Source organism: Podarcis melisellensis (assembly GCF_964234715.1).
Source record: "Podarcis melisellensis genome assembly, chromosome: 16".
NCBI lineage: Eukaryota > Metazoa > Chordata > Lepidosauria > Squamata > Lacertidae > Podarcis > Podarcis melisellensis.
Window position 1 is genome coordinate 33130123 of NC_138533.1, and position 25329 is coordinate 33155451.

Sequence of the window (25329 nt, forward strand, 5' to 3'; positions counted from 1 at the left end):
AAAAGAGAGGTGGCTTTGCGGTCCCCATAAATCAACAGCAACACAAAATCATGAGGAGCGTTTTGAAAAGCCCATTCTGTCTGTGGTCAGGACACTGACAATCCCAAGTCATGTAATAGTTTTATCACCCCTCTTTACAGCAACATGGGTTGAACTATTTTCTTAGCTACTGGGCCAAATTCAAGGTGTTAGTACTAGCATAGAAAGTCCCAAGGGACGCGGGTGGCGCTGTGGTCTAAACCACTGAGCCTAGGGCTTGCCGATCAGAAGGTCAGCGGTTCGAATCCCCACGACGGGGTGAGCTCCCATTGCTCGCTCCCTGCTCCTGCCAACCTAGCAGCTCAAAAGCACATCAAGTGCAAGTAGATAAATAGGTACCACTCCAGCGGGAAGGTAAACGGCATTTCCGTGCACTGCTCTGGTTCGCCAGAAGAGGCTTAGTCATGCTGGCCACATGACCCAGAAGCTGTCTGCGGACAAACGCCGTCTCCCTCGGCCTATAGAGCGAGATGAGCGTGCCACCCCAGAGTCGTCCACAACTGCACCTAATGGTCAGGGGTACCTTTAGCTTTTTAGAAAGCCCCAAGTACCTAAAAGTCTGCCTTCTTCCATGTCAACCATCTTGGGAACATCTGCGATCGGCAGGTGAGGGCTTGTTGGGGGTGCCACTGCTGGGGGCCGCCTGGTTGGCACTGAGCCCTGACAGGACCTTTCCAGTGATGGCTCCTGTTTGTGGAATGCCCTCCCTGGTGAGGTGCACCCATCTCCCTCATTATTAGCTTTCAGGAGGGCTTTGATGGCTGAAAGATAACTGTCTCTAGCAACCCTGGTTGATGGCTGGGATAAAGTTTTAAAATTCCTTTGTGTTATTGTTATTATTATTATTGATGTTCTTGCTGCCCTGAACTTCAGAAGGAAGCACGGGATGAGAATTTAACAATGCAACAAAAAGGAGATGAACTGAAGACTGAAAAAAATGAGAAACTGAATCAGAAAGGTTTGCCTATTCCTAAATGCCGTACTTGGACTTGCGACCTAAGAACGTAAGAAGCCGCTGCAAAATCAGGCCAACGGCCCAACAAGTCCAGCATTCGATTCTCACACCAGCCAGCCAATTGCCTTGGCCCCATGACAGGGCCTTTTCAATGGTGGCTCCTCATTTGTGGAATGTCCTCCTTGGTGAGGCACATCTGTCTAGGAGAAATTTTAATAAATTCCTGTTTACTCGGACATTTGATCGTTGAAAGAGATTCCTGGCAACCTCAAAACCGGTTTTTAGAATGCTTTTTAAAATGTTTTTATTTTTGGTGTGCTTACTGCCCTGAGCTCCTTTAGGAGGAAGTGAGGAGTATACATTGAATAAACAAACAAGTAATATATGTATATTAATAATATACATATACCATCAGTGTACCTTACATCAGGGGTCGCCAAACATTGTGGACAAGTAGGGCCAGATTAAGACATGATGAGAGTTTTCCTTTTACTAGATGGACCACCTTCCCTAGAGCAGTACAGTGGTACCTCGGGTTACAGATGCTTCAGGTTACACACTCCGCTAACCCAGAAATAGTACCTTGGGTTAAGAACTTTGCTTCAGGATGAGAACAGAAATCGAGCCGTGGTGGCGCAGTGCAGCAGGAGGCCCCATTAGCTAAAGTGGTGCTTCAGGTTAAGAACAGTTTCAGGTTCAGAACAGACCTCTGGAATGAATTAAGTACTTAACCAGAGGTACCACTGTATTGGCCAAACTTGGCCCGCCAGCTGTTTTGGGACTACAACTCCCATCATCCCTAGGTAACCGGACCAGTGGTCGAGGATGATGGGAGTTGTAGTCCCAAAACAGCTGGAGGGCCAAGTTTGGCCAGCACTGCTCTAGATCATGTGCACAAAACGCCTTCTGGAACATTGGACGCACTATTGATCCTATCCGCTCTATGCGCTGGAGCCTGTCTTCACATGGAGGGGAAGTCCCTGTCCAAAGGTTTGAGACCCATCGGCCACCGTCACCTGGTTGAGCCCCACCCTCCCCTAACACCCCATACACCCTATTCAGGTTGTAAAGGTAAAGGGACCCCTGACCATTAGGTCTAGTCGTGGCCGACTCTGGGGTTGCGGCGCTCATCTTGCTTTATTGGCCAAGGGAGCCGGCGTACAGCTTCCAGGTCATGTGGCCAGCATGACTAAGCCGCTTCTGGCAAACCAGAGCAGCACACGGAAACGCCGTTTACCTTTCCGCCAGAGCGGTACCTATTTATCTACTTGCACTTTTACGTGCTTTCGAGCTGCTAGGTGGGCAGGAGCAGGGACTGAGCAACAGGAGCTCACCCCGTCGCAGGGATTCGAACCACCGACCTTCTGATCGGCAAGTCCTAGGCTCTGTGGTTTAACCCACAGCGCCACCTGCGTCCCTACTCAGGTTGTATATATGCATCAATGAAACCGTGCATCTTGAAGGCACCAGTCTCTGCTGACCTTCCTTCCAAAGGAACTGAGGACCAGGGTAAGCAGCACCATAACCCCAGGGTCCCTCACCACTCGGAGATTGGATTTGCATGCATAAACCAAGTGGCCGGTACTTTTACTGCACAAGAGATTGTGCACTCAGCTGCACAGGGAGTTTCCACTAGCACAATTGCAGGGTTGCACAACATTAAAACTTAGCCCTTGTACCAGTGGGCAGAGAATTATGTTGGATACAGTTTTGAATAAATCATCATTCTCTCACACCCACCAGTCTGAAGTGGTATGATCTGTTTCCCATCCCCCCACTGGTCACCCCAGGGATTCAACCACATATTTAGACATGGTCTGTTTTGGGTGCAAAGGTGCACTGAGTATTTTTTTTTTAAAGCAAGCAATGTGCAACCTCTTAAATAACAAAAGCAAAGCTTTATTTGTACAGTATTTCCAACGCTACAAGTTGTTGTTGTTTTTTAATCATCCCAATGTAAAATATTCAGCAAAAATATCATCCTTCTTGCCAAACAGACCTCGGGCTTGTTGAAATTCCAGCGGAATATCTGTGGCTTCTTTCTTTACGTCCCTATCAAAGATCTGGTAGCGGTGGGGAGAGAGACAGAGAGAGAGAGAGAAAGGCAGACAAAATATCAGTCTTTTGCAATTTGGTTTGCCAATACTGCGGACCCCCATTTTCTCCCCCTGGTGGGGCAAATTTGACTGGGAAAACAACATCAGTGGGGCAGACTGAACACCGACTCTTTGCCTGCCTAGATATAAGACAGAGAGGGGTGTATCTGTGCATGTGAAGAAACTAGCTTACTGTGCAATGGTGGCATTTGCATCCCATTGCCCCACCCACTTTTGCCTCTGGCCCCGCCCACTACTGGAATATGGCCAGAGGCATGTTGGCCGGGGGGGGGGGGGCCCTCAGTCTGGGAAAAGTTCCCCACTCCTGAAGTTAGCAAATAAAAAGGCTGTTCTCCTGTTTCTAGAGATTCTGCAAACGAAAGCGCTGGAGATGCTCAGCTTCTTTGTTTTTAAAAAGGGGCTCTGGAATTTCACTCTCACAACACACACTGCTGCATTCACACAAAGAGCATGTGTTACCTCGTAGGCCGTCAGCTCCAGGAGTTCTGATAAGTCATCTTCCATCTCCGACAGCGACGTGTTGATTGTGGTAGCAGCCTTGGACACCTCTGGGTGGTAATGGCTCTGCAGGGTCTGAGGTGCCGGGAAGAACAGAACACACCGTCAGCTGAAGTCAAGGCCTTGCTAGAGTGGCCCCGGCAAATCCCTGGTGAGATACGGCAGCTAAGTGTGCAAGTGTCATGGACTGGTTGGACACAGAGGAGTGGTGGGAGGCACGAGCTGAGGAACCCCAAGGGAAGAAGACTCAGAGCCATGAGATTGGTGGTGGGATGATGATAAGTGGTCAGAGGGAGAAGAGGGAGCAGACTGGGAGGAGGACGTGCCGGAAGCTGGAGAGGCGACAGGCTTTAGTGAGCAGGATGAGGATGTGGCGGGGAGCAGTTCAGAAGCAGAGGCAGAAGCGGAGGCTGGAGGGGAGGGGGACCAAGAGGGACCAAGAACCAGAGATGAGTCTGGTTGGTGAGGAAACTAGGCTGTCTTCCCCTCCTCTCAGTTCCCAAGGAGGTATGAAGAAGACACAGCAAAGACAGACCAGGTAGAGAAGTCTCAGATTGCTTGGGAAGGACCTGGAGAAGGAGACTTAAGAGAGTGGAGGGAAGGCAGTCCTCACAACTGCAGGAAGGGGAAGGGTTGCTGTGCCCACTAGGCCTGGCTTCCTGGGCCGTTTTGTTTCTTTGAAAAAAGACTTAACTTCACCAATGCCATGTGAGTTATTGCCAACTTGCTTCTGACAGGCACTCCTGTCAGCAAGCTGGGATAGGCTCCCCTGTCCAAACCTCAATTTTGCCACAAATTCCCAGTGCCTTTGTCTAGAAAGGGACTATCTATGACAACAGGTTGTACACGTAATAATGCTTCTTTGACACAATGTCCTATGCCTATGGAGTTTTAAGAGAGAGTACTAGATTGTACAAATATTACTTTGGGGGGGAAGTTAACGTTGCCAGAGGGTGCTATTATTTTAAATTACCTACCTACTACATGGAATGTGACAACTGGCTAACATAAAAGGATTCTACATGCCCTCACTACAGCTAAAAGACCGATATTGATCTACTAGAAACATAAATCTATGGCTCCCTTTAATGAATGGATAGAAGACATGACAACTCTTGCTACATACGATTGGAGAGCTTATAGACATAGACTGTGTATGGACAAATACTATATTTGGAAAACATTTATAAAAATTATAGTAGGTTATAAATAAATGGATATGTATTAGAATAAAAGTTTCATTTGTATACCTTTGTAATAGATAAGTAGATATAGAATTATAATGTTGTTTTGCTTTGGGGTTTTTTGATTTTTTAAAAATTACGTACTACTTGTTACCGTATTTTTCGCCCTATAGGATGCACTTTTCCCCTCAAAAAATGAAGGGGAAATCTATGTGCGTCCTACGGGGTGAATGCAGGCTTTCGCTGAAGCTTGGAGAGCGAGAAGGGCAGGCTTCAGGAAGCTATCAGCAAGCCGGGGGAGCCCGAGGGAGTTCCCGCAGGGCTCCCTAGGCTGCGGATAGCAGCCTGTTGCCCGAAGCGCGGGGTGTGCTGAAGCAGAGCGCCCCGTGCTTCGGGCAGACATCCGCAGCCTCGGGAGCCCTGTGGGTGGGTTAAAAATGTTCCTTAGCCCTTTTGTTAGAGAGAAGGGCTACCCGCTCCTGTTTGCAGTTGCCTGTGTCTCCCTCGGCAAGCGTTAGACATTTTCTACATTTTAGGCAAAACGAAGTGGCGAAATTCTGGACCGTTCCACTTCTGAAAGTAGGGAATGCAGGAATGCTTTCGAATGCTGCCCGATGCAAAGAGCTCCCTGCATGCAGAGAGCAAGCACATCAGGGAGAGGTCTCTGCAAAACCTTTCTCCCCAGTGACCTGGCTTTCTAGATTCAGGCCAAGCTGAAGAGGTACACAGTGCTGAATCCCACCAGCGCATTCTGCATCACTTATGGAGCAGCCCATCAATGGCGTAGCAAGGGGAGGGCTGTGGCAGCCATCTTTTGGAGTGGGTGTGACCAGGATCCCTCACTGGAACCTGGCACCAGCACACAAGGAAGCCGCTCAGATACCCAGAAACGTACCTGTATCTCCCAAAGGGAGCTCTCCATCGCTCTGCTTTCCGAAGGCTCTTCTTCACTCATCAAGTAGGGATCTTCTGACATCTCTACAAGGAAACACAGAACGCCATTACCAGCAAACATGTGAGGCCCGTGTCCCAAGAGGCTACACCTCAGAACCAGCTCTAGCGCCACCTACTGTTGGCCTCCTGCTTTACACCTTTAGGGGTCATCGACTCTGGCTCTCCATGCTGTCGTTGGGCTACTTGCCTTCCACCCTACCAGTCCCAATGGTCACCAGCTGGCATGACGAGGTTGCCCAGACAATTTGGCATATATTTCATCTAGGCCAGAGGGCCTGGTACCCTCAGGCACAACAGAACTCTCTTGAGGTCTTTCCCAATCCCTACAAAGCTCCCTACCCCAACAGCCTCCCTTATTTATGATGTGGTGAAAGGGGGTGTCTTCTTCTCCCTTGAAAGGTACCTAGAAAACAGAAGCGCCAACACGCTCTGGCAGGTAATAAAACGTTTGGAAGTGGCTGAAATGGATAAGTACGCTCCTTCAAAGAAGAAAAAGCAATGCTGATTTTGAGGAAAGGTGGGACAGTTTTTTGTTGAGTATCTGAATGCATGGTATGGAAGCATTAAGATTGGAAATGCTTTTTCGTTGTCGGTAATATCAAATAAACAGTACTAAAAAAAACCTCCAAGCTTGCCTCCTTCCATAGCAGGGGTCGGCAACCTAAGGCACATGGGCCGGAAGTAGCCCACAGAGACCGTTTAACCGGCCCCCGAGCCACTCCCGAACCGTACCGCCAGCACAGCATGGCGCGGGGACACGCTTCCGTGGCTCTGGAAATCGCTTCTGCGCATGCCCAGACGCCGGAAATCACGTCTGAGCAGAAGTGATTTCCACGGAGGATCTCCGAAAGTGATCCGGCCCATGCCTGGTAAGCTGACCCCTGTTCCATAGGGTTCAAAAAGTTGGCGCCCCTTTGATGCAAGCTATGTGCATGTCCCACAAATTTGGACAGAGGCAAAAAAACCCCAAAAAACGCTTACAGAAATGCTCAGCCCTGCCTTTGTCCAGAAATGGTTCAAGGTTGTGCCACCCTCCTCTTACCACAAAAGACATAACCGGCTGTACATTTGAAAAAATAATATATACTATTCATTGTATTGTAGATTTCAACTGAAGTAGCTCATAAAATTCAACGAAAAAAGTAGAAGACCCAGTGGATCAGTTCATTCTCTAATCAGTTCATGCATAAGATCCATATATGTGAAAGTGCCTATTCCACCTGTCTGTTCATAGAGTCCATAGCAGCTACTACTATGCTATAAGAACCACTGTCCTGTGATATCATATACTGTATGAGTTTGTACTACTGGTGAAGCCCAAAACAGCGAAACAAGGCTAATATTCCGGAATTCCTTGTCTTACTCTGTGAAAGGATTCTGTGGAATTGCAGCAACCTTTCGTGTGGATTGTTGGACTCTATGAACAGACAGGTAGAATAGACACTTTCACATATATGGACCTTATGCATAAACTGATTGGAGAATGAACTGATCCACTGGGTCTTCTACTTTTTTTGTTGAACTTTATGAGCTACTTCTGTTGAAATCTACAATTCAATACAATGAATAGGATATATTATTTTTTCAAATGTACAGCCAGTTACGTCTTGTGTGTTTATTGAATATGTTTCATGTAACCACAGGTTTGTTGTTGTTTTGCACCTTCCTCTTACCTGCAGGGCCTTCGGGCCTGTGGATGAGGACCTTGCACGCCGGATGCCTCCGCAAGAGGTTGCAGATGAAGGGGATGACGATTAGTAAGCCGTCAGGCGGAGCTGTGAGTGCCAGGCGAGCGAGTCGCTTTGTGAAGGCAGCCACCAGATATGCGGGCAAGTGCCTATTGGAAGGGAAGAGGAGAGGGTGGTGAAAACTCTCTTCCTCTCTTTCCCACCATCACACAAGCCCAGTTCAAGGTCACTCAAAGAAAAGGCCTCTGAATATCAATACAGTCACACCTTGGTTGTCGAACGCCTTGCAACTCAAACATTTTGGCTCCTGAACACCACAAACCCAGGAGTGTTCCGGTTTGCGAACGTTCTTTGGAACATGAACGTCCGACGGGGCTTCCAAGGCTTTGTTTTCAAATGTTTTCAGAAGTCGAACGGACTTCCGGAACGGATTCTATTCGAGAACCAAGGTACGACTGTACTTGGGTACGCAACTCTTCAAATTGTAAACCACTTTGAAGGGATTTGGGGGTTTTTTGTTACAATTAAGCGGGGTATAAATTTCACGCAATAAAACAAATATGCAAATCTGCTTATTTGCATAATTTAAACATGATGCGGAACACAGCTTCCCCCATATATTTTTCTCCCCTGCTTCTGAATCTCAGTGCCTGTCTTGCCAATTGCTTATTGCAAATTATGTTTAAGGCATGCTGCAGAGAAAAGCAGGCCTTTCAAAAGTACCCCAGCACCTTAAATCAAAGTAATTATAGTGGGGGGGGGGTGTTTAGTTTTTTTGGAGGAGGTGGGTGGGTTTTCAGAGGTTCTTTGTGGATTTAAAACCTATCGAAAAGAGATCCTCAAACCTGTCTCATTTACAGTGGTGCCTCAGGTTAAGTACTTAATTCGTTCTGGAGCTCTGTTCTTAACCTGAAACTGTTCTTAACCTGAAGCACCACTTTAGCTAATGGGGCCTCCAGCTGCTGCCGCACCGCCAGAGCACGATTTCTGTTCTCATCCTGAAGCAAAGTTCTTAACTTGAGGTACTATTTCTGGGTTAGCGGAGTCTGTAACCTGAAGCGTATGTAACCTGAGGTACCACTGTATTCTCTGTTCCCAAAGAAAATGAAGAAGGTTTTAGGAGGGCTAGGCCAGCCTTTGGAAACAGCCAAAGGGAAAATGAGCCTTCAGGTTACTTGATTAAAGTCTAAGCAAGAAGGAGACAAAAGGGCCTTGTGGCATTTTGGTCATGTGCGTACTTACGAGGAAGACAGGAATAAATCCAATAAACGGAAAAACCTGGCGCGGTATTTCACGTGGAAGATGGATGGGTCCAGAAGGCTGTAGAGCTTCTTGTAAAAATCTGGATATTCCCTATGGAGACCAAAACAGATAGGCAAGCTGCCTCGCTGAACCCTCTTACACATCTGAGTGACTATTGACTCCAAAGATAGTGAAAACTCATTTAACACAGCGGCTGTGTTTGCACTTCACACCAAACCACAGAAGTGGCTCTTTGGTTCAAAGCCAATCTCAAAGTCATCTCTTAAAAAATGAACAAACTACGCCTACCCAGCCAGTTTCAAGGCTCTAGAGTTAATACACAAAGCTCTTAAGGATTGCCTGAGCTCTTATAAAGCCTAGCTTGATCACCAAAAATATTTTGGATGAGGGTTCTTAGTTGCCCCCTGTGCTACAGAAATTGGAGATTTAGCCTCACTGTTCCCAAGTGCTGTGGAATTTGGTAGGAATTTTTGCTTTTGCTTTGTGGGAGTCTCTTAAAGACTTTTTTCACACAGACGCCCCTGTCCAGCTGCCCAAAACTCTCTTGTCCAGCCAGTCACTTAATGATTATTTTGTGCTGCGTCGTGTGGTGTTCTGTGTTTTACTTATGATGCTTCTATAATACGGTTGACGATAGATGTTTGGGCACAACTCGGCTTGCAAAAGGCGAGTTTCGCGTGGGGTTGACGCAGATAGAGATTGAGGGACCTGCACATTCCCTGTACAGTGGTGCCCCGAAAGAGGAATGCCTCGCAAAACGGAAAACCCGCTAGACGAAAGGGTTTTCCGTTTTGGAGGTGCTTCGCAAAAGGAATTTCCTATGGGCTTGCTTCGCAAGACAAAAATGTCTTGCGAGTTCCTGCAGGGTTTTTTTTCCTCCCCCCCCCCCCCTTTTCCCCAAGCCGCTAAGCCGCTTATCAGCTGATCCGCTAAGCCGCTTAACAGCTGATCCGCTAAGCCGCTTATCAGCTGATTCGCTAAGCCGCTTAACAGCTGATCCGCTAAGCCGCTAATCAGCTGATCCGCTAAGCCGCTAATAGTGCTAATCCGCTAAGCCGCTAATGGGTTTGCTTCGCAAGACGAAAAAACTGCAAGACGAAGAGACTCGCGGAACGGATTCTTTTCGTCTTGCGAGGCACCACTGTACAATGTCCGTGTACATTTAGCATCTTGAGCTGGCCTCCCTATCTCTGTGAGAGATGGCAACAACCGAGATCTTTAACTAAGATTCACTCGCCAAACACCGCCCATTCTGCATACGAAAGGGCTTCAATGCATGATTATCCCAAGAGTGGCTCACATCCCAGGGAGCCGGGGAAACTTACAGGTTATGCTGCAGAATCAGGACAAACAACCCGTTCAAGGCAAGAAGGCTGATTGCTCCACCTGTGAAAGAAGCATTCATTCGTTTACTTAAAATAAAAGCAATTCTAAACTGCTTAATTTTTTTCTAAGCAATACACAGAAATACAAAAAAAAATTAAAAAATCAGGGGCACACCACAGAATTGTAGAGTTTGGAGGGGACCCGAGGGTCATCTAGTCCAACCCCATGCAGTGCTAAAGAATACTCGACAGATGGCCATACAACCTGTTTAAAAAAACGTCCAGTGAAGGGGAGTCCACCACCTTCCACCAGAAAAACAACAACCGAAAACAGTACATATTATAAAAGCAGAAATTCTGTAATAATAGGGTTCAGACTTATGCATCAGGGAAAGCCAGGGAAAACGTTATTGGGGAAACAACAAATGGGTAGGAACCGGGCTCTCAGCTCATAAGCAGGACTACACATGTGTGGACTGAATGCTATTATTTAAACCTGAAGGAACGTCTCCACCCCCATCGTTCAGCCCAGACAGTGAGGTCCTCCTCCAAGGGCCTTTTGGCAGTTCCTTCACTGCGAGAAGTGAGGTTACAGGGAACCAGGCAGAGGGCCTTCTCGGTAGTGGCGCCCGCCCTGTGGAACACCCTCCCATCAGATGTCAAGGAAATAAACTACTATCTAACTTTTAGAAGACATCTGTTTGATTGTGTTTTTAATATTCTGTTAGGAGCCACCCAGAGTGGCTTGGGAGGCCCAGCCAGATGGGCAGGGTATAAATAATAAATTATTACAATAGATTATTATATTAGAAACAAATTTCTAAAATGCTGAAAACCTGCATACATAAGTCAGGTTCACCCCAAAGCTCATATGGCCCACAAGTGACTTGCCAGTCCAGCATCACCATTCTCCATCGCCTGGAGAACGCAACCTCTCGACCTACCTACGTCATAGGCAACCGTCAGGAAATCTATCATGAGGGTTGGCTCGTTCATATGAGGGAGGATCGAGTCGTGAAGTATTACCAGCACTTTTTTGTAGAGGCTTCCAGGTAGCTGGGGAGAGAGGAAGGATAGTCAGACAGTCACAGTCAAGCAGGTTTTCTTTCCAGCATCACCCACCATGGATGATGATCCATCAGGCTGTAGAAGAGGAAAGGAGAGGAGGCCCACACCATCGGCTCTGCTGGAAGAATAACAACTTCCGGTTCCTCCTGTCCCAGAACCGTTCTTATTCCAGATGATCTTTATGAAGAACCTTAGACCTGGCACCCAGCTTTTGCATTTCTCTTCCTTCCTCCCAAATCCCCCTTTTCCCCCTTTTGCGCTGTCCCCTTTTAGTCTGAGGGGCCAGTACGATATTTGGTCACTGCAAACCACTCTGGGAGCCCCCTTTGGGGTAAAACCGCTTGAAAGAAATCATTAAAAAACCTACTTTAACAAAAGAGTGCAGTTGTTGTTGTTTTTTTAGCATGATATTAAAGCAAAAACCACGGATGCTTTAATTGAGATTCCTGCATTGCAGGGGGTTGGGCTAGATGACCCACGGGGTCCCTTCTAACTCTACAATTCTACGAAAACCTTCAACAGCACCAGCCACTCACCTTGTACTTGAGAAATACGAGCCACATCCTCTCAAAAGCTCGTCTGTGCTCCTGTAAACGGAAAGGGCAGAAAGAACATGGAGGAAGTAGGTCTCCGCAGGAACCATCTTGCGTTCATTGGGCTTTAGTGGGCTCATGTCAGAAAGCGTTATCACACCAAAAGGGGCTTGCTTCGTGGATCGACCACCAAGGAGAAAACCAGGGAATTCTTTGAAAGCTTCTCGGCAGGTTCAGATTTCCTCAGTGATAGGATTTATAAGAGCAAGCACCTTTTCTTCCCCAGCAGCCTCCAACCACGGGAGGAGCGTTCCAGAATGGATTCCGGAACATTCCAGGAGACCCTAGAACTTTCTGCAGATTGCTTTGCAACAGGGAGTTCTACAGCTGATCCTCTGGGGTTGGCTGGTATAGGAATATATGCAGAGCAGTCCCTCTGAAGGAAGAGAGTTTGAGAATGGCTAGCCCGCACTTCAGTCGGTGGCTACTGACGCAAGACCACAAAAGGAGCCTATGATGGCCACCATCCCTGCTCCCTCGTCACTTCCGGGAAGAAACTATCAGTTTGCATTTCTTGGTACAGAAAGTATCAATCTGATGTGTGGAGATCTTTCCTATTCTAATTAATTCAAGAGGCTTCTGGAAGCTTCTCTGTGTGATACAAACTGGAACCAAGCAAAAAGTTCATGATGTTTGGGTTATTCCTTCAGAGAAGCTGAGTACAGCTGGCTTAACCCGGGCTTGTTATCTCTTTCTGTCTGACTAGAATGATAAGGTCAGAAGGAACCTGGGCTTCACTTTCTATCTCTCTTTCCTTCTGGTGTGGTGTTCTGTATATAGTATGCTGAGCGTTAAGCTTTTAGTCTTATTACAGTGGCACCTCTGGTTACAAATTAATTCGATCTGAAGGTCCGTTCTTAACCTGAAGCCATTCTTAACCTGAGGTACCACTTCAGCTAATGGGGCCTCCCACTGCCGCACGATTTCAGTTCTCCTCCTGAGGTAAAGTTCTTAACCCAAGGTACTACTTCCGGGTTAGCTGAGACTGTAACCTGAAGTCTTTGTAACTCAAAGTGTTTGTAACCTGAGGTACCAGTGTATAAGTTACTGTAAGTTGCCGCAACTGGATTTTTTATGGGCAGTGCCAATCCTGAATGAATTGGATTTGTGACCATTATGCTCATTTGCCTTCAAATAACAGTAAAGCTCTGCTGGATGAAATATTAATTGTCTGGTCTATTTTTGGGGAATCCTGCAACGTGTTTAGGTTTTTACTCTGCTAACTACGTTGGAATCCGCTCTGGGTCAGTATCAGTAGAATTCATGACAGAAACACTCAGACAGCCACCTGCACAGGTGCAAAACAGTTGCATCAGAGAGCAACCCTAAACCCAGTTAGCCAACCTGGTGCCCTCAACCCCACGCCCAATCGTAGGACATGCTAGTTGGGGCTGATGCTAATTGCGATGCTCCCCAGAGGTCGGCCGCCCACCCAGGCTGACCCTCCCCATCCTGCTGTCAATGAACCAGGACGTGCAAGTCAAGAGCAGAAACGGAATTCCATTCAGCCACCCAAAATACCTACCTTCAGCTTTGAGACTTTCCATTCTTCCTGGTTAGCTGTTGCAGGGGGAGAGGAAAAGAAGGAAACAGTCAGGTAAACAAAAGTGCTCTGGGGAGCAAGTCTGCGAGGCAGGAGCCACACCTCTGCAGTGGAGCCCATGTTCCGCCTGCAGAAAGTCCAGACCCCAAAACAGCAACAAACCTCTGGTTACGTGAAACATATTCAATAAACACATAAGACGTAACTGGCTGTACGTTTGAAAAAATAATATACAGTGGTACCCCGCAAGACAAACGCCTCGGAAGACGAAAAACTCGCTAGAAACCCTCGGAACCGCTCGGAAGACGAAACCCTCCGCCCCTTGCTTCAAAAGAAGCACGCCTTCCCCTCTCTCCCCGGACCGCTTTTGAACCAAGGGGCGGCAACGGGGAGAAGCGATTCTCCCCGCTGCCCCTTCCCTTGCTTTAAACAGTTCCGGGGACAGAGGGGAAGGCGCGCGGCGCTTCCCCTCTGTCCCCGGACGGTCTCCATAGGAACACATTGATTGATTTTCAATGCATTCCTATGGGAAACCGTGCTTTGCAAGACGAAAAACTCGCAAGAAGTAAAAACTTGCGGAACAAATTAATTTCGTCTTGCGAGGCACCACTGTATCCTATTCATTATATTGAAATGTAGATTTCAACAGAAGTAACTCATGAAGTTCAACAAAAAATGTAGAAGACCCAGTGGATCAGTTCATACTCTAATCAGTTTATGCATAAGGTCCATATATATGAAAGTGTCTATTCCACCTGTCTGTTCATAGCCCAACAATCCACAGGAAAGGTTGTTGCAGTTCCACAGAATCCTTTCACAGAGTCTAAGACAAGGATTTCCAGAATATTAGCCTTGTTTCACCATCTTGGGCTTCATCAGTAGTACAATCTCATATATGAAATCACAGGACAGCATTACCTACAGTTTGTACTACTGATTTACTGGTTTATTGACTGATTTACTGGTTTATTGTTTTGTTTCATTCTTGTTTTTATCGTGCATTTTGATCTAGGACCTTTATGCTGGGATTTATGGATGAAGGGCATTACAGTGGTGCCTCGCAAGACGAAAAGAATCCGTTCCGCGATTCTCTTTGTCTAGCGGTTTTTTCGTCTTGCGAAGCAAGCCCATTGACACCTTAGCGGATTAGCGCTACAGCGGTCTAGCGGCTTCTAGCGATCAGCTGTTAAGCGGCTTAGCGGCTTAGGAAAAGGGGGGGAGCGAAAAAAACCCGCGGGGACTCGCAAGATTTTTTTGTCTTGCGAAGCAACCCCATAGGGAAATTCGTTTTGCGAAGCGCCTCCAAAACGGAAAACCCTTTCGTCTAGCGGGTTTTCCGTCTTGCGAGGCATTCGTCTTGCGGGGCACCACTGTATACAAATCTAAATAATAAGCAATAATAAGTCTGGGAATTTTAGCTCTGTGAGGCTGCCCCCTAACAACTCTTAACACCATTAGCAAACAACAGCTCCGTCCCCAGGATGCTCAGATGAAAGTGGCGTGATGCTGTTTCAAATGTCTGGTGCTTCCTAGGCCAGGGAGCTTGGAGAGACATCTGTACAGGTAGAAACCTCTCGACATTCATGAGGACGGGATGCAGCCTGCTGCATGAAGGGCTCTGACCACTTTTGCCTCTGATCTTGCCCACCCCTAGCTTGCGGCCCCCAGAAAGCTGTTCTCAGGGGAATGTGGCCCTTGGGCTGCCTCACTGAAATCTCCAACGCTGGCAAGGTAGAGTCGCTGAGCACTTTAGGGGGGCTGCGTGGGTCAAAGCGCCCCAGTCCTAACAAAAATATGTCCGAACGAGCAGCTGCCACATTTCACTCACTGTTTCTCACTAGGAAGTTCTGTATCTCGCTCTCCTCGCTTGGCATGGAAATAGATGAAATGAGGGCAAAGGCGTTTTTCTGGTACACTGGAAGTGGCACCTGCAGAAGAAGAAAAACCCCACATTGTTGTATCGTGGAAGACACACAAAGAACCAAACTTGAATGCAATACCATCAAATAAATGATGTATTTAAAAAAGATAACAGGAAGAATGGCCTTGAAACGTTTAGATCTAAGCTAGAAACCGAATTGTGGGGAGGAAAAATAAAAATCTTATCAAAAATGTATGACTTAGAACGGCATACAAAAGCTGAAGAGGTTAAAGAGGTGGTGATTAAGTGGGCAAAAGAAATTGGCCATAATATTCAATTCAAAGCCTGGTCAAAGTTATGGAATTACAGAATTAAATTCACTGCATGCATGGCATTGAAAGAAACTATAATGAAAATGATGCATAGATGGTATTCAACACCAACTAAATTAGCTAAAATGCATAAAATGAGTAATAAGAATTGTTGGGAAAGAGGGTGATTTTTATCATATGTGGTGGAATTCTGATAAAGTTAAAGTATTTTGGGAAAATATTTACAATGAGTTTAAAAAAAAAGTTTAGATATACTTTCCCCAAAAAACCGGAAACATTCTTCTTGGGGATGACAGGAGTGGGAATATTAAAAGTTGACCAGAAATCGTTTATGTATGCTACTGCTGCAGCTAGAATTTTATTAGCCCAGAAGTGGAAGCAGCAAGAATTACCGACGATAGACAAACGGCAGGTGAAGATGATGGACTACAGTGGTACCTCGGGTTACATACGCTTCAGGTTACATACGCTTCAGGTTACAGACTCGGCTAACCCAGAAATAGTGCTTCAGGTTAAGAACTTTGCTTCAGGTTGAGAACAGAAATCGTGCTCCGGTGGCGCGGCGGTAGCAGGAGGCCCCATTAGCTAAAGTGGTGCTTCAGGGTAAGAACAGTTTCAGGTTAAGTACGAACCTCCGGAACGAATTAAGTACTTAACCCGAGGTACCACTGTATGTGGAATTGGCAAAGCTGACAGGGAGAATCTGAAACCAGAGGGACCAAGTGTTCCAGGGAGAGTGGAGTAAATTTCTTCAATACACAGACCATCATTGTGAACGTATAAAGACACTAGCAGGACAGCGATAAAGCTCGCAACATTTAAAAGAAGAAACCTTCTACTTGTGCTTTAGGTTTTAAATAATTTAAGATAAATGTAGAATTTCAACGGTTATAAATGTGCGGATTTAAGTTGTGTTCTATAAAAAACAGATGATGGAATGGAGGAAGATCAAAAGCTAAGCAGAGCTAAAAATTGTAAAAGGTGATATGATGTTATAATATTGTTAAAAATATTGTTAAAAATGGAAAATCAATAAAAATATCCGATTTCAAGGTGAGGATGTTGCGCGAGTCCCCCGCTTTAGGCAGTGATCACAAGCACCAAAAAGGAGGATGGGGAATCTTTTCCCGGCAACGAGCAAAATGTCCCTCCTTATTTCTAACAGAGCTGGCAAAAACATTTCTCGCAATTTATTTTAATGAGCGGTTAAATTTCTCCCCAGCTCAGAGAAGGCTACATCTTCTTCTCTTGATGCAAAAATCCTGCCTCCATGTTACCATGTGCTGAGAATCATCTGGTGTTTAGGTGAAGGGGTGTTGCCAATCTGCAATTGGTTTTTTTTAATTTGTGAACTGTTTAGAAGCCATTAACCCTAAATAGTAGTAGTAATAATAACAGTAAAAGTAATACGACTACTAATAACATGATTTCATGCTACTGCTGCTTTAGAACCATGCTTTCTTAGCGCATTTCTCCAATCTGAATTTTTTCATTATTATAATAAGTAGTCGGTGCATGTAAAAAAGAAAGTAGTATATAAAAAAAAATCCATTGGGAGACATCTGAAGGCAGCCCTGTATGTTTTTAATGTTTAATGCTCTATTATGTTTTTATATACTGTATTTTTCGCTCTATAAGACTCACTTTTTCCCTCCTAAAAAGTAAGGGAAAATGTCTGTGCGTCTTATGGAGCGAATGTGTAGTCCCTGGAGCCAAATTGCCCAGGGGCAAAAAGCAAATCATGCTTTTTTTCTTTTTGGAAAGAGGGAAAGGAGTGTTGAAACGAAGCCGTTGAGCAGCTGATTGGCAAGCAATTGGGAGGTAGATACGGGATGCTAGTGATAAAGGAGGCTACCTGGGAGGGGGGAGGTAAAAGCACATGGATCCTCAGGATTTTTGCACTGGGTCACCCCAAATTCACCATCAGATCACATAGCATGTCCATGGCTATAGCCTGCACCCAAAAAAATCACGCATCCACTGTTTTGTGGGGCCGCAATGGCGCAAAAACATGGTTACAAAGCATGGATCCACATGAATTCTCAGGATTTTGGGGCTACCCCAAACTCTCCATCAAATCACATATCATGCCTGTGGTCGCAGCATGAACCACAAAAATCATACATCCACTGTTTCGTTCAGAATTATTTTTTTCTTGTTTTCCTCCTCTAAAAACTTGGTGCGTCTTATGGTCTGGTGCGTCTTATGAAGCGAAAAATACGGTATGTTGGAAGTTGCTCAGAGACTGGGGCAAACCAGTCACATCAGCGGGGTATTACTACTACTAATAATACTAATAACAATAATATTGCAAGGGCTGGAAGGGATGGCAAGATGCCTCTACAGAGATGCATTTCAGCACACCTTCTTGTCAACGAGAGCCAGGCTACCCATTATGATGTGTTCAACTGAAATGCTTCTGAATGGCACTTGCTAGAAACCAGAGGAGGAGAGAGTGCTGTAGTACTTGGGGGGGGGTCCTGGTTTCAGGTTTCCCACACGCATCTGGTTGGCCACTACAGGAGCCGGATCCTGGACTAGATGGGCCATTGGCCTGATTCAGACGAACTGCAGTGAGAGTGGGGGACAGGGGACACACCACTGATTTAAGGACTGCAGCTAGACTGGTGACTGGGAGCAGCCGCCAAGGCCATATAACACCGGTCTTGAAAGATCTACACTGGCTCCGAGTACGTTTCCGAGCACAATTCAAAATGTTGGTGCTGACCTTTAAAGGCCTAAACGGCCTTGGCCCAGTATACCTGAAGGAGTGTCTCCACCCCCATCATTCTGCCTGGACACTGAGGTCCAGCGCCAAGGGCCTTCTGTCGGTTCCCTCACTGCAAGAAGCCAAGTTACAGGGAACCAGGCAGAGGGCCTTCTTGGTAGTGGCACCCGCCCTGTGGAACGCTCTCTCACCAGATGTCAAAGAAAAGAACAACTATCAGACTTTTAGAAGACTTCTGAAGGCAGCCCTGTTTAGAGAAGCTTTTAATGTTTAACAGACCACTGTATTTTAATACTTTGTTGGAAGCTGCCCAGGGTGGCTGGGGAGACCCAGCCAGATGGGCGGGGTATAAATAATGAATTATTAGTAGTAGTAGTAGTATTAGTAGTATTAGTATTATATTCTCCTCTGCTTCTGGAGATAGCAGACTTTGGAGACTGACCCTTATCCGATAAGCACCACCTGTTCATCTATATAGACAGGCCTCGTCATTTACAAGGCTCCACCCTGGGCTCAGCCTCTTCGCTGCAGCCGGCTGACATTTTCCAGTACCTTTTTGGTCTTCTGCATGACGCCACCCACGTTTTCAGTCACTGACTTCATCACAAAGTACCGGACATCGTCACGTTCCAAGTATTCTTGGAAGCGAGAAATCAAGAGCGAAGAATTAGCTTCCACCGGAATTAAGCCGTCCACAACCACCTAGCAAAAAATAGTTTTTAAAAAATGTTTTTTAAAAAAAGAAAAACGCAAGAAAAGGAAGCCAGGAGCTCAGCAGGCAAGATCAGCTGAACCATCATACTGCCCATCCCTTTTCACTCAATGCTCCCCCCATTTCACTGAGATGCAGTTTCTTGCTCAAATAGAACCTCCATTTTCCAAGACAGTGTATTTCTGAATGCTATGTACTATGAAAACAAGCAACCACGCAAAGCAAGGCCTTCCTACATGCTTGCATACCTCCCAGGCCATTTGGTTAGCTGGATCAAAAATGCTGACCCAAATGGACCTTTACTTATGCCACAATACGCGTGGCTGTCCAACAATGTTGATGGAGTCCAGCTCCCATCATTCCCAGGCAGCAGGGATAATGGTCAGAACTTATGGGTGTTAGGAGTTCTGCAACATCTGGAGAGCCACATGTGAGCTGGCTTGCAATACACAAACAACAAACTCGCCTTCTTAGTGCCAAGGTAAAGGGGCCACTGACCATTAGGTCCAGTCATGGCCGACTCTGGGGTTACGGCGCTCATCTCGCTTTATTGGCCAGCGTACAGCTTCCGGGTCATGTGGCCAGCAGGACTAAGCCGCTTCTGGTGAACCAGAGCAGCGCATGGAAACGCCATTTACCTTCCCGCCGGAGCGGTACCTATTTATCTACTTGCACTTTAATGTGCTTTCGAACTGCTAGGTTGGCAGGAGCAGAGACCAAGCAACAGGAGCTCACCCCATCATGGAGATTCGAACCCCCGACCTTCTGATTGGCAAGTCCTAGGCTTTGTGGTTTAACCCACAGCGCCACCCGCGTCCCTAGTGCCAATCTTTAAGCACCCTCAAAAAAGAGGGTGATAAAAGGATGCTTAAGGGAACAAAATACCCCAAGAGGGAAGAACCCTAAAACAGGCCAATAGAGGACAAAGGATGATCTGTGAGAAGGGAATATCCAGAAGGACTTTCTTTTACGTATAAAGCAAAGATGTGTAGAGCCAATAAAAGCAGAAGCATTTTGGAGGAAATACGAAAAGGAACTAGGAGATAAGCAGGTGGAATAGCGGGAGGAAGAAGATAGTAAATAAGGTCATTACAAATTTTTTAAATGACTTTAATCTGTATAAAAAGAATCAATGATGGATTTAAAATTGCTCTCTCGGAATGCTAATGGTTTGAACAATAAAAACTGACGAATTAGGATTACACATATTTTGGCGAGACAAAAACTAGCTGTTATTTGCTACCAAGCAACCTGTATAAAGAGACAACACAGAAGACTATTGTTAAATAAAGGATTAGGACAGGAATTCATATGCTTGAAGAAGAAGAAAAAGGGGGGGGGGAGTACTTTATGTTAATCCCAAACTGGACCATAAACAAATCTTCAGAGACGAAGAGGGAATAAATGATGGCAAAAAGGGAGCTGTGAGTCCAAAATGACTCCCAGGCTGCGCACCTGGTCCTTCAGGGGCACAGTTACCTCAGTCATGACCAGGGAGTCCTCCACACCGGCCCACCCCCCCCCCAAAAAAACACAGTCTTGTCTGGATTCAACCTCAATCTGTTAACCACCATCCATCCTCCAACCACCTCCGAACACCCTCACAGGACATTCACCACCTTCAGTGGTTCTGATTTAAAAGAGAGGTAGAGCTGGGTATCATCCACATACTGATGAACACCCAGCCCAAACCCCCTGATGATCTTTCCCAGGGGCTTCATGTAGATGTTAAAAAGCATGTGGGAGAGGACGGAGCCCTGAGGCACCCCACAAGTGAGAGCCCAGGGGTTTGAACACTCATCCCCCAACACCACTTTCTGAACACAGCCCAGGAGGAAGGAGCAGAACCACTGCTAACAGAGCCCCCAGCCCCCCTGGACAGTCCAGAAGGATGTCATGGTCGATGGTATCAAAAGTGTGACTTACTTTTAAAAGTTCTCGCGGGAAGTTAAACCGCCACTCGTTCTTGACCAGAGGGTGCTTGGCTTCCAATTCAACAAATTTCATCAGGGTGCAGAGGGCAGATTCCTTTAAATAAACAGGGGGAGAGGGAAAGAGAACATTAGGAAACAGGAACGAAGAGCTAGCCTTATAATCAGTTAAACTGATGCAACACACGTGCGAATGCAGCCACAGTCTTAATTCGTGATAGTCATTCTGCCCAGCCTTCTTCCCAAGCATTCTTGAAACTGTATTGTTTTTAATATTCAGTTGGAAGCCCCCAGAGTGGCTAGGGAAACCCAGCCAGATGGGTGAGGTATAAATAATAAATTATTATTATATTATTTTTATTCTTATTACAGGCAGCCCCCCGTTTACGCAGGGGCTATGCTCCAAGGCACCACACACACCAGTGAAATTGCGTATAATTGAAACCCATTGAAAAAGCCTGCAAACTCCACCCTTTCCAGTGACGCCTTTATGACATTTCCGAGTCTCTTCCAGGTTCGGAGCGATGAGCGTAAAAACGGTTGTGCACATGTTAAACTTGCGTCGTCGTCTTCTTCTTTGGCAATCCCTCATAGCCAAGAAAGATTGTCTTCCATAAACACGGTTTTAACAATAAGTCCGTAAGTGACTGTGGAGGCCAATTCTGGATCCACACGTCCTTCCACAGTGAGGACATTGGTTTCCAGGCAGGAGTCGATCACGGTGTGGATTTGCCAAGCGTACCTTCCTCTTTCCTCAAGGGCCAACATTGATGCTGAAATCCAGCACTGCCTGAGCTCTGCGAGTGTAGCTTTCTCCCGACTGAAATGCAGAGTGTTTGAGGACCGGGACATTCGCAGTGAAACCAAAATGCTTGTTTACAAAGCTATAACCTTGTGTAAACGGGCTTCTGCCTATATATTTATTTATACCCCGCCTTTCTCCCTGACAGTAGAGTCATGTAGCCAAACTCATCACCCCAGAAAAACTCACCTGGACTTGGAAAGACTCGTGGCCCATCAGTTCCCCCAAGCAATGTACGCAACTGTTGTATCGATGCCTCATCCAAATTTTGTACTTGTCTTCTGCACTGTAACTCTCTGGAGGGGGCAAGATGAGAAAATGGGGGTGTGGGACCAGCGGGGAGGGAGCAAAGAGAGAAGGCAGATGGGAATGACGAACGGGGTTTTTGTCAATCAAATGTTTATCACTCAACCAAGTTCAGGTTATAGTCAAGAAAGAAAGAAAGAAACGAATGAGCAAACAGATCTTTGTCAGGATTTTCAAGCTCAACAACCTTATTCTATGTATGACTTCTCTTGTTAGGAATTTGTTTGGGTTTTTTATTTTGCTGAACAATTCCTGAGTGTTTCTCCCATGGAAAGAGTGCTCCGCCTGTTTTACTGTACATTGGATAAGTCTGAGAGTCCTTTAATTATACATGTTTTTTAAAAAACTCATGGATACTGTTATTCAATATCCATTTCAGATAGAGCTGTGTTGACTGCATAAATACAGTGGTACCTTGGTTCTCAAACACCTTGGTACTCAAACAACTTGGAACCCAAACACTGCAAACCCAGAAGTAAGTGTTCCAGTTTGCGAACTTTTTTCAGAAGCCGAATGTGCTCCGTTTGAGTGTTACACTTCCAATTTGAGTGCCACACATCCGTTTTGAGTGTTATGCCGAGGTCTGTCTGTTTTTGGTATTTATTTTGTGTTTTTCTTTTTGCAGGTCTTTTTTTGGTGACTGTGTGTGGAACCCAGTTCAGCTACTGATTGATTGTGTGACTGCAGTACATTGTTTATTGCTTTCATTTTATGGTCTCGTTAGATAGTAAAATTCATGTTAAATTGCTGTTTTAGGGGTTGTTTTTAAAAGTCTGGGATGATTAATCCGTTTTGCATTGCTTTCTATGGGAAAGCACACCTTGGTTTTGGAATGCTTTGGTTTTGGAACAGACTTCTGGAATGGATTAAGTTTGAGAACAAAGGTACCACTGTATTGGCACCCACACCTGTATATCAGAAATAGGAGTCAGTGGTCTTCAGCTGGTTGTGGATCAACCACAGAGTTGTTTTAAACTGGTTTGAATGTTATATTTTAATGTTGTGACCTAGCCCTAGGAAGAAGAGAAGAAGAGTATGGATTTGATATCCCGCTTTATAACTATACGAAGGGGTCTCAAAGCGGCTAACAATCTCCTTTCCCTTCCTCCCCCACAACAAACACTCTGTGAGGTGAGTGGGGCTGAGAGACTTCCAAGAAGTGTGACTGGCCCAAGGTCACCCCGCAGCTGCATGTGGAGGAGCGGAGACACGAACCCGGTTCCCCAGATTACGAGTCCACCGCTCTTAACCACTACACCACACTGGCTCTCCTAGGATCTTAGGGTGAATGGCAGCAAGCAATAAATAAATACCAGTGGTGCCCATCACAATTTCCCCCCTAGACCCGTTTCCTGCCCAGATATTCATCCTCACCTTGCAGAGATGGCTCTTCCGGAGGCAGGTTCCCAACAAAGAGCTCTCCCCGTTCAAGCAAAGCCCCAAAGAGGCGGCTGCATGTCCGGATGGCACACAAGACAATCTCCTTCTGCTCATCCTGTACGGGAATGGGAAGGAGGGAAAATGGAAAACGAGCAAGGTCCCAACCAAAGAAGAATATGCTCAGCTTGCAGACTTAACATATAGAACAACACCACAAGAAGAACGTACGTTTAGAGAAGATTGGGAAATGTTTATTGAATATATGGGAAATAATTGTGTACAGCTGAAAACACTGGCAGCATTAAGGTAAATTCAACAGTGTAAATAAGTTTTGACGAATGCAATAATGGAATAATGAAGGGTTCATCAGTATTTTCATTCTCTCCTGTTGCTAGATGTGTGATTGTTACATCACATGTCTGTGTTAACATTACATGCTTGGAAAGTGTGGGAAACGGAAGCCAATAAAGTGGGGCCCTAAGCTATAGCTTGTTTAAAGGTAAAGGGACCCCTGACCATTAGGTCCAGTCTTGACCGACGCTGGGGTTGCGGCGCTCATCTCGCTTTAATGGCTGAGGGAGCCAGAGTACAGCTTCCGGGTCATGTGACCAGCATGACTGAGCCGCTTCTGGCGAACCAGAGCAGAGCACAGAAACAGTGGCGTAGCGTGGGTTGTCAGCACCCGGGGCAAGGCAAGTAATTTGCGCCCCCTGCGAGTGCGAGCTGCGAGCGCCCCCCCAGATGTTGCGCCCGGTGCAGCCGGCCCCCCTGCACCCTCCACGCTATGCCACTGCACGGAAACACCGTTTACCTTCCCACCGGAGCAATACCTATTTATCTACTTAGACTTTGACGTACTTTCGAACTGCTAGGTTGGCAGGAGCTGGGACCGAGCAACGGGAGCTCACCCCGTCGCAGGGATTCGAACCGCTGACCCTCTGATCAGCAAGTCCTAGGCTCTGTGGTTTAACCCACAGCACCACCCGCATCCCTTGTTTAGCTGATACATAAATCTGGCACTGGTGAACTATGGGAGGTCCTGGCTTGGACTGTATGTGTGCCTGCCTGTGTGTGTCCGTGTGTGTGTGTGTGTGAGAGAGAGAGAGAGAGGGGGGGGGGAGAGAATATCACCTGCCCAAGGCTGCAATGTGAATCACACTTGCCAGGAAGTAAGCACCTGCGAACTCGGTGGGGCTTCTCCTTTGAGTTAAACCCAGTATCCATCTACCCAAGCATGGGAAGCATTGAGACCGGCGTCCACTCGTGGCCAGAGGCAACTGCCCTTCCTGAGCATGGCTCCTCCTCTCCATCCTCTTTGCTCCTGGGATTTCCCCCCACCCCACTCCACCCCCCAAAAAAGAAAGAGGTGCCGGAGCGTCCGGTCCCCCCGGCGGCGCCCGTGCGCCTCGCTCACCTGCAGCAGCTCCAGGATCTCGAAGACGCGGTTGGCGCTGCTCCGGCTGCCCAGCACCGCTTCCAGGCAGGCCCCCAGCGCGGCTTCGGCGGCGGCGGCGCCTTTCCCTCCGGTCCCACGGCCCGCCATGGCTCTCTGCTCTCCTCCGGGGCCCAGGCGCCCACGTGCGCGGAAGGAAACCCGGCCAGGCGCCGCCTTCCAGAGCCGATCCTCCTCCTCCGCCCCCGGGGCGGGAAGAGACTCCGCTCGGCTCCGCCTCCGCTCCGGATCAGCGACAGCAGTGGCCGCCAGTTCTGGCACTGTGTATCCTTATGTTGCTATTATTTCCTTCCTCGCGAGGAAGCCGCACGAGGCTCCGTTAGATGCAAGAGCAATGCGCAGCAAAGCGCCCCAGCCAAGGCGCGCGTAAAGAGCCGAGGATCCGCCCGGAGCCGAAGAGAGAAAGCGGCTCTTCAACACGTGCATTTTTACACACTGTTTTTTTATCAGATTTTTTGGGGGGCCTAGACAGTAATGTTGCAAACTTGTTTTCTAAGCTGGAATGGTATGCCCTTTTTAAAATGTGTGTGTGTTATTGGGTTGTTGTTTTTATTTTGATTATGTACTTTGGGGTTTTATATTTCTGATTTTATCCTG

The 25329-nt window shown here is 46.8% G+C and overlaps 1 protein-coding gene across 1 annotated transcript; it reads right to left on the minus strand.

The window, feature by feature from the left end:
- Window positions 1-2872: 2872 nt before the first annotated feature.
- Window positions 2873-24876, minus strand: NOC4L (nucleolar complex associated 4 homolog). The gene is made up of 15 exons (XM_081893381.1): window positions 24694-24876; window positions 23274-23394; window positions 21783-21889; window positions 20787-20888; window positions 18701-18850; window positions 15056-15155; window positions 13210-13244; window positions 11628-11678; window positions 10968-11079; window positions 10024-10084; window positions 8678-8788; window positions 7421-7584; window positions 5689-5771; window positions 3571-3684; window positions 2873-3057 (listed from the first exon to the last, which is right to left on the minus strand). The coding sequence occupies exons 1-15, from the start codon at window positions 24820-24822 to the stop codon at window positions 2941-2943; spliced, it is 1557 nt and encodes a 518-aa protein (XP_081749507.1). The 5' UTR covers window positions 24823-24876; the 3' UTR covers window positions 2873-2940.
- Between the last annotated feature and the right edge of the window lie 453 nt (window positions 24877-25329).

What these genes read in the sequence shown, in the direction of transcription:
- NOC4L (XM_081893381.1), bottom strand. Translation starts at nt 24,822, where the DNA reads ATGGCGGGCCGTGGGACCGGAGGGAAAGGCGCCGCCGCCGCCGAAGCC. An exon ending in AGATCCTGGAGCTGCTGCAG is followed by an intron (nt 23,395 to 24,693) that starts GTGAGCGAGGCG and finishes ATTCCCGTACAG; the next exon opens with GATGAGCAGAAGGAGATTGT. An exon ending in GACGGTTGCCTATGACGTAG is followed by an intron (nt 10,085 to 10,967) that starts GTAGGTCGAGAG and finishes CTTCTTTCACAG; the next exon opens with GTGGAGCAATCAGCCTTCTT.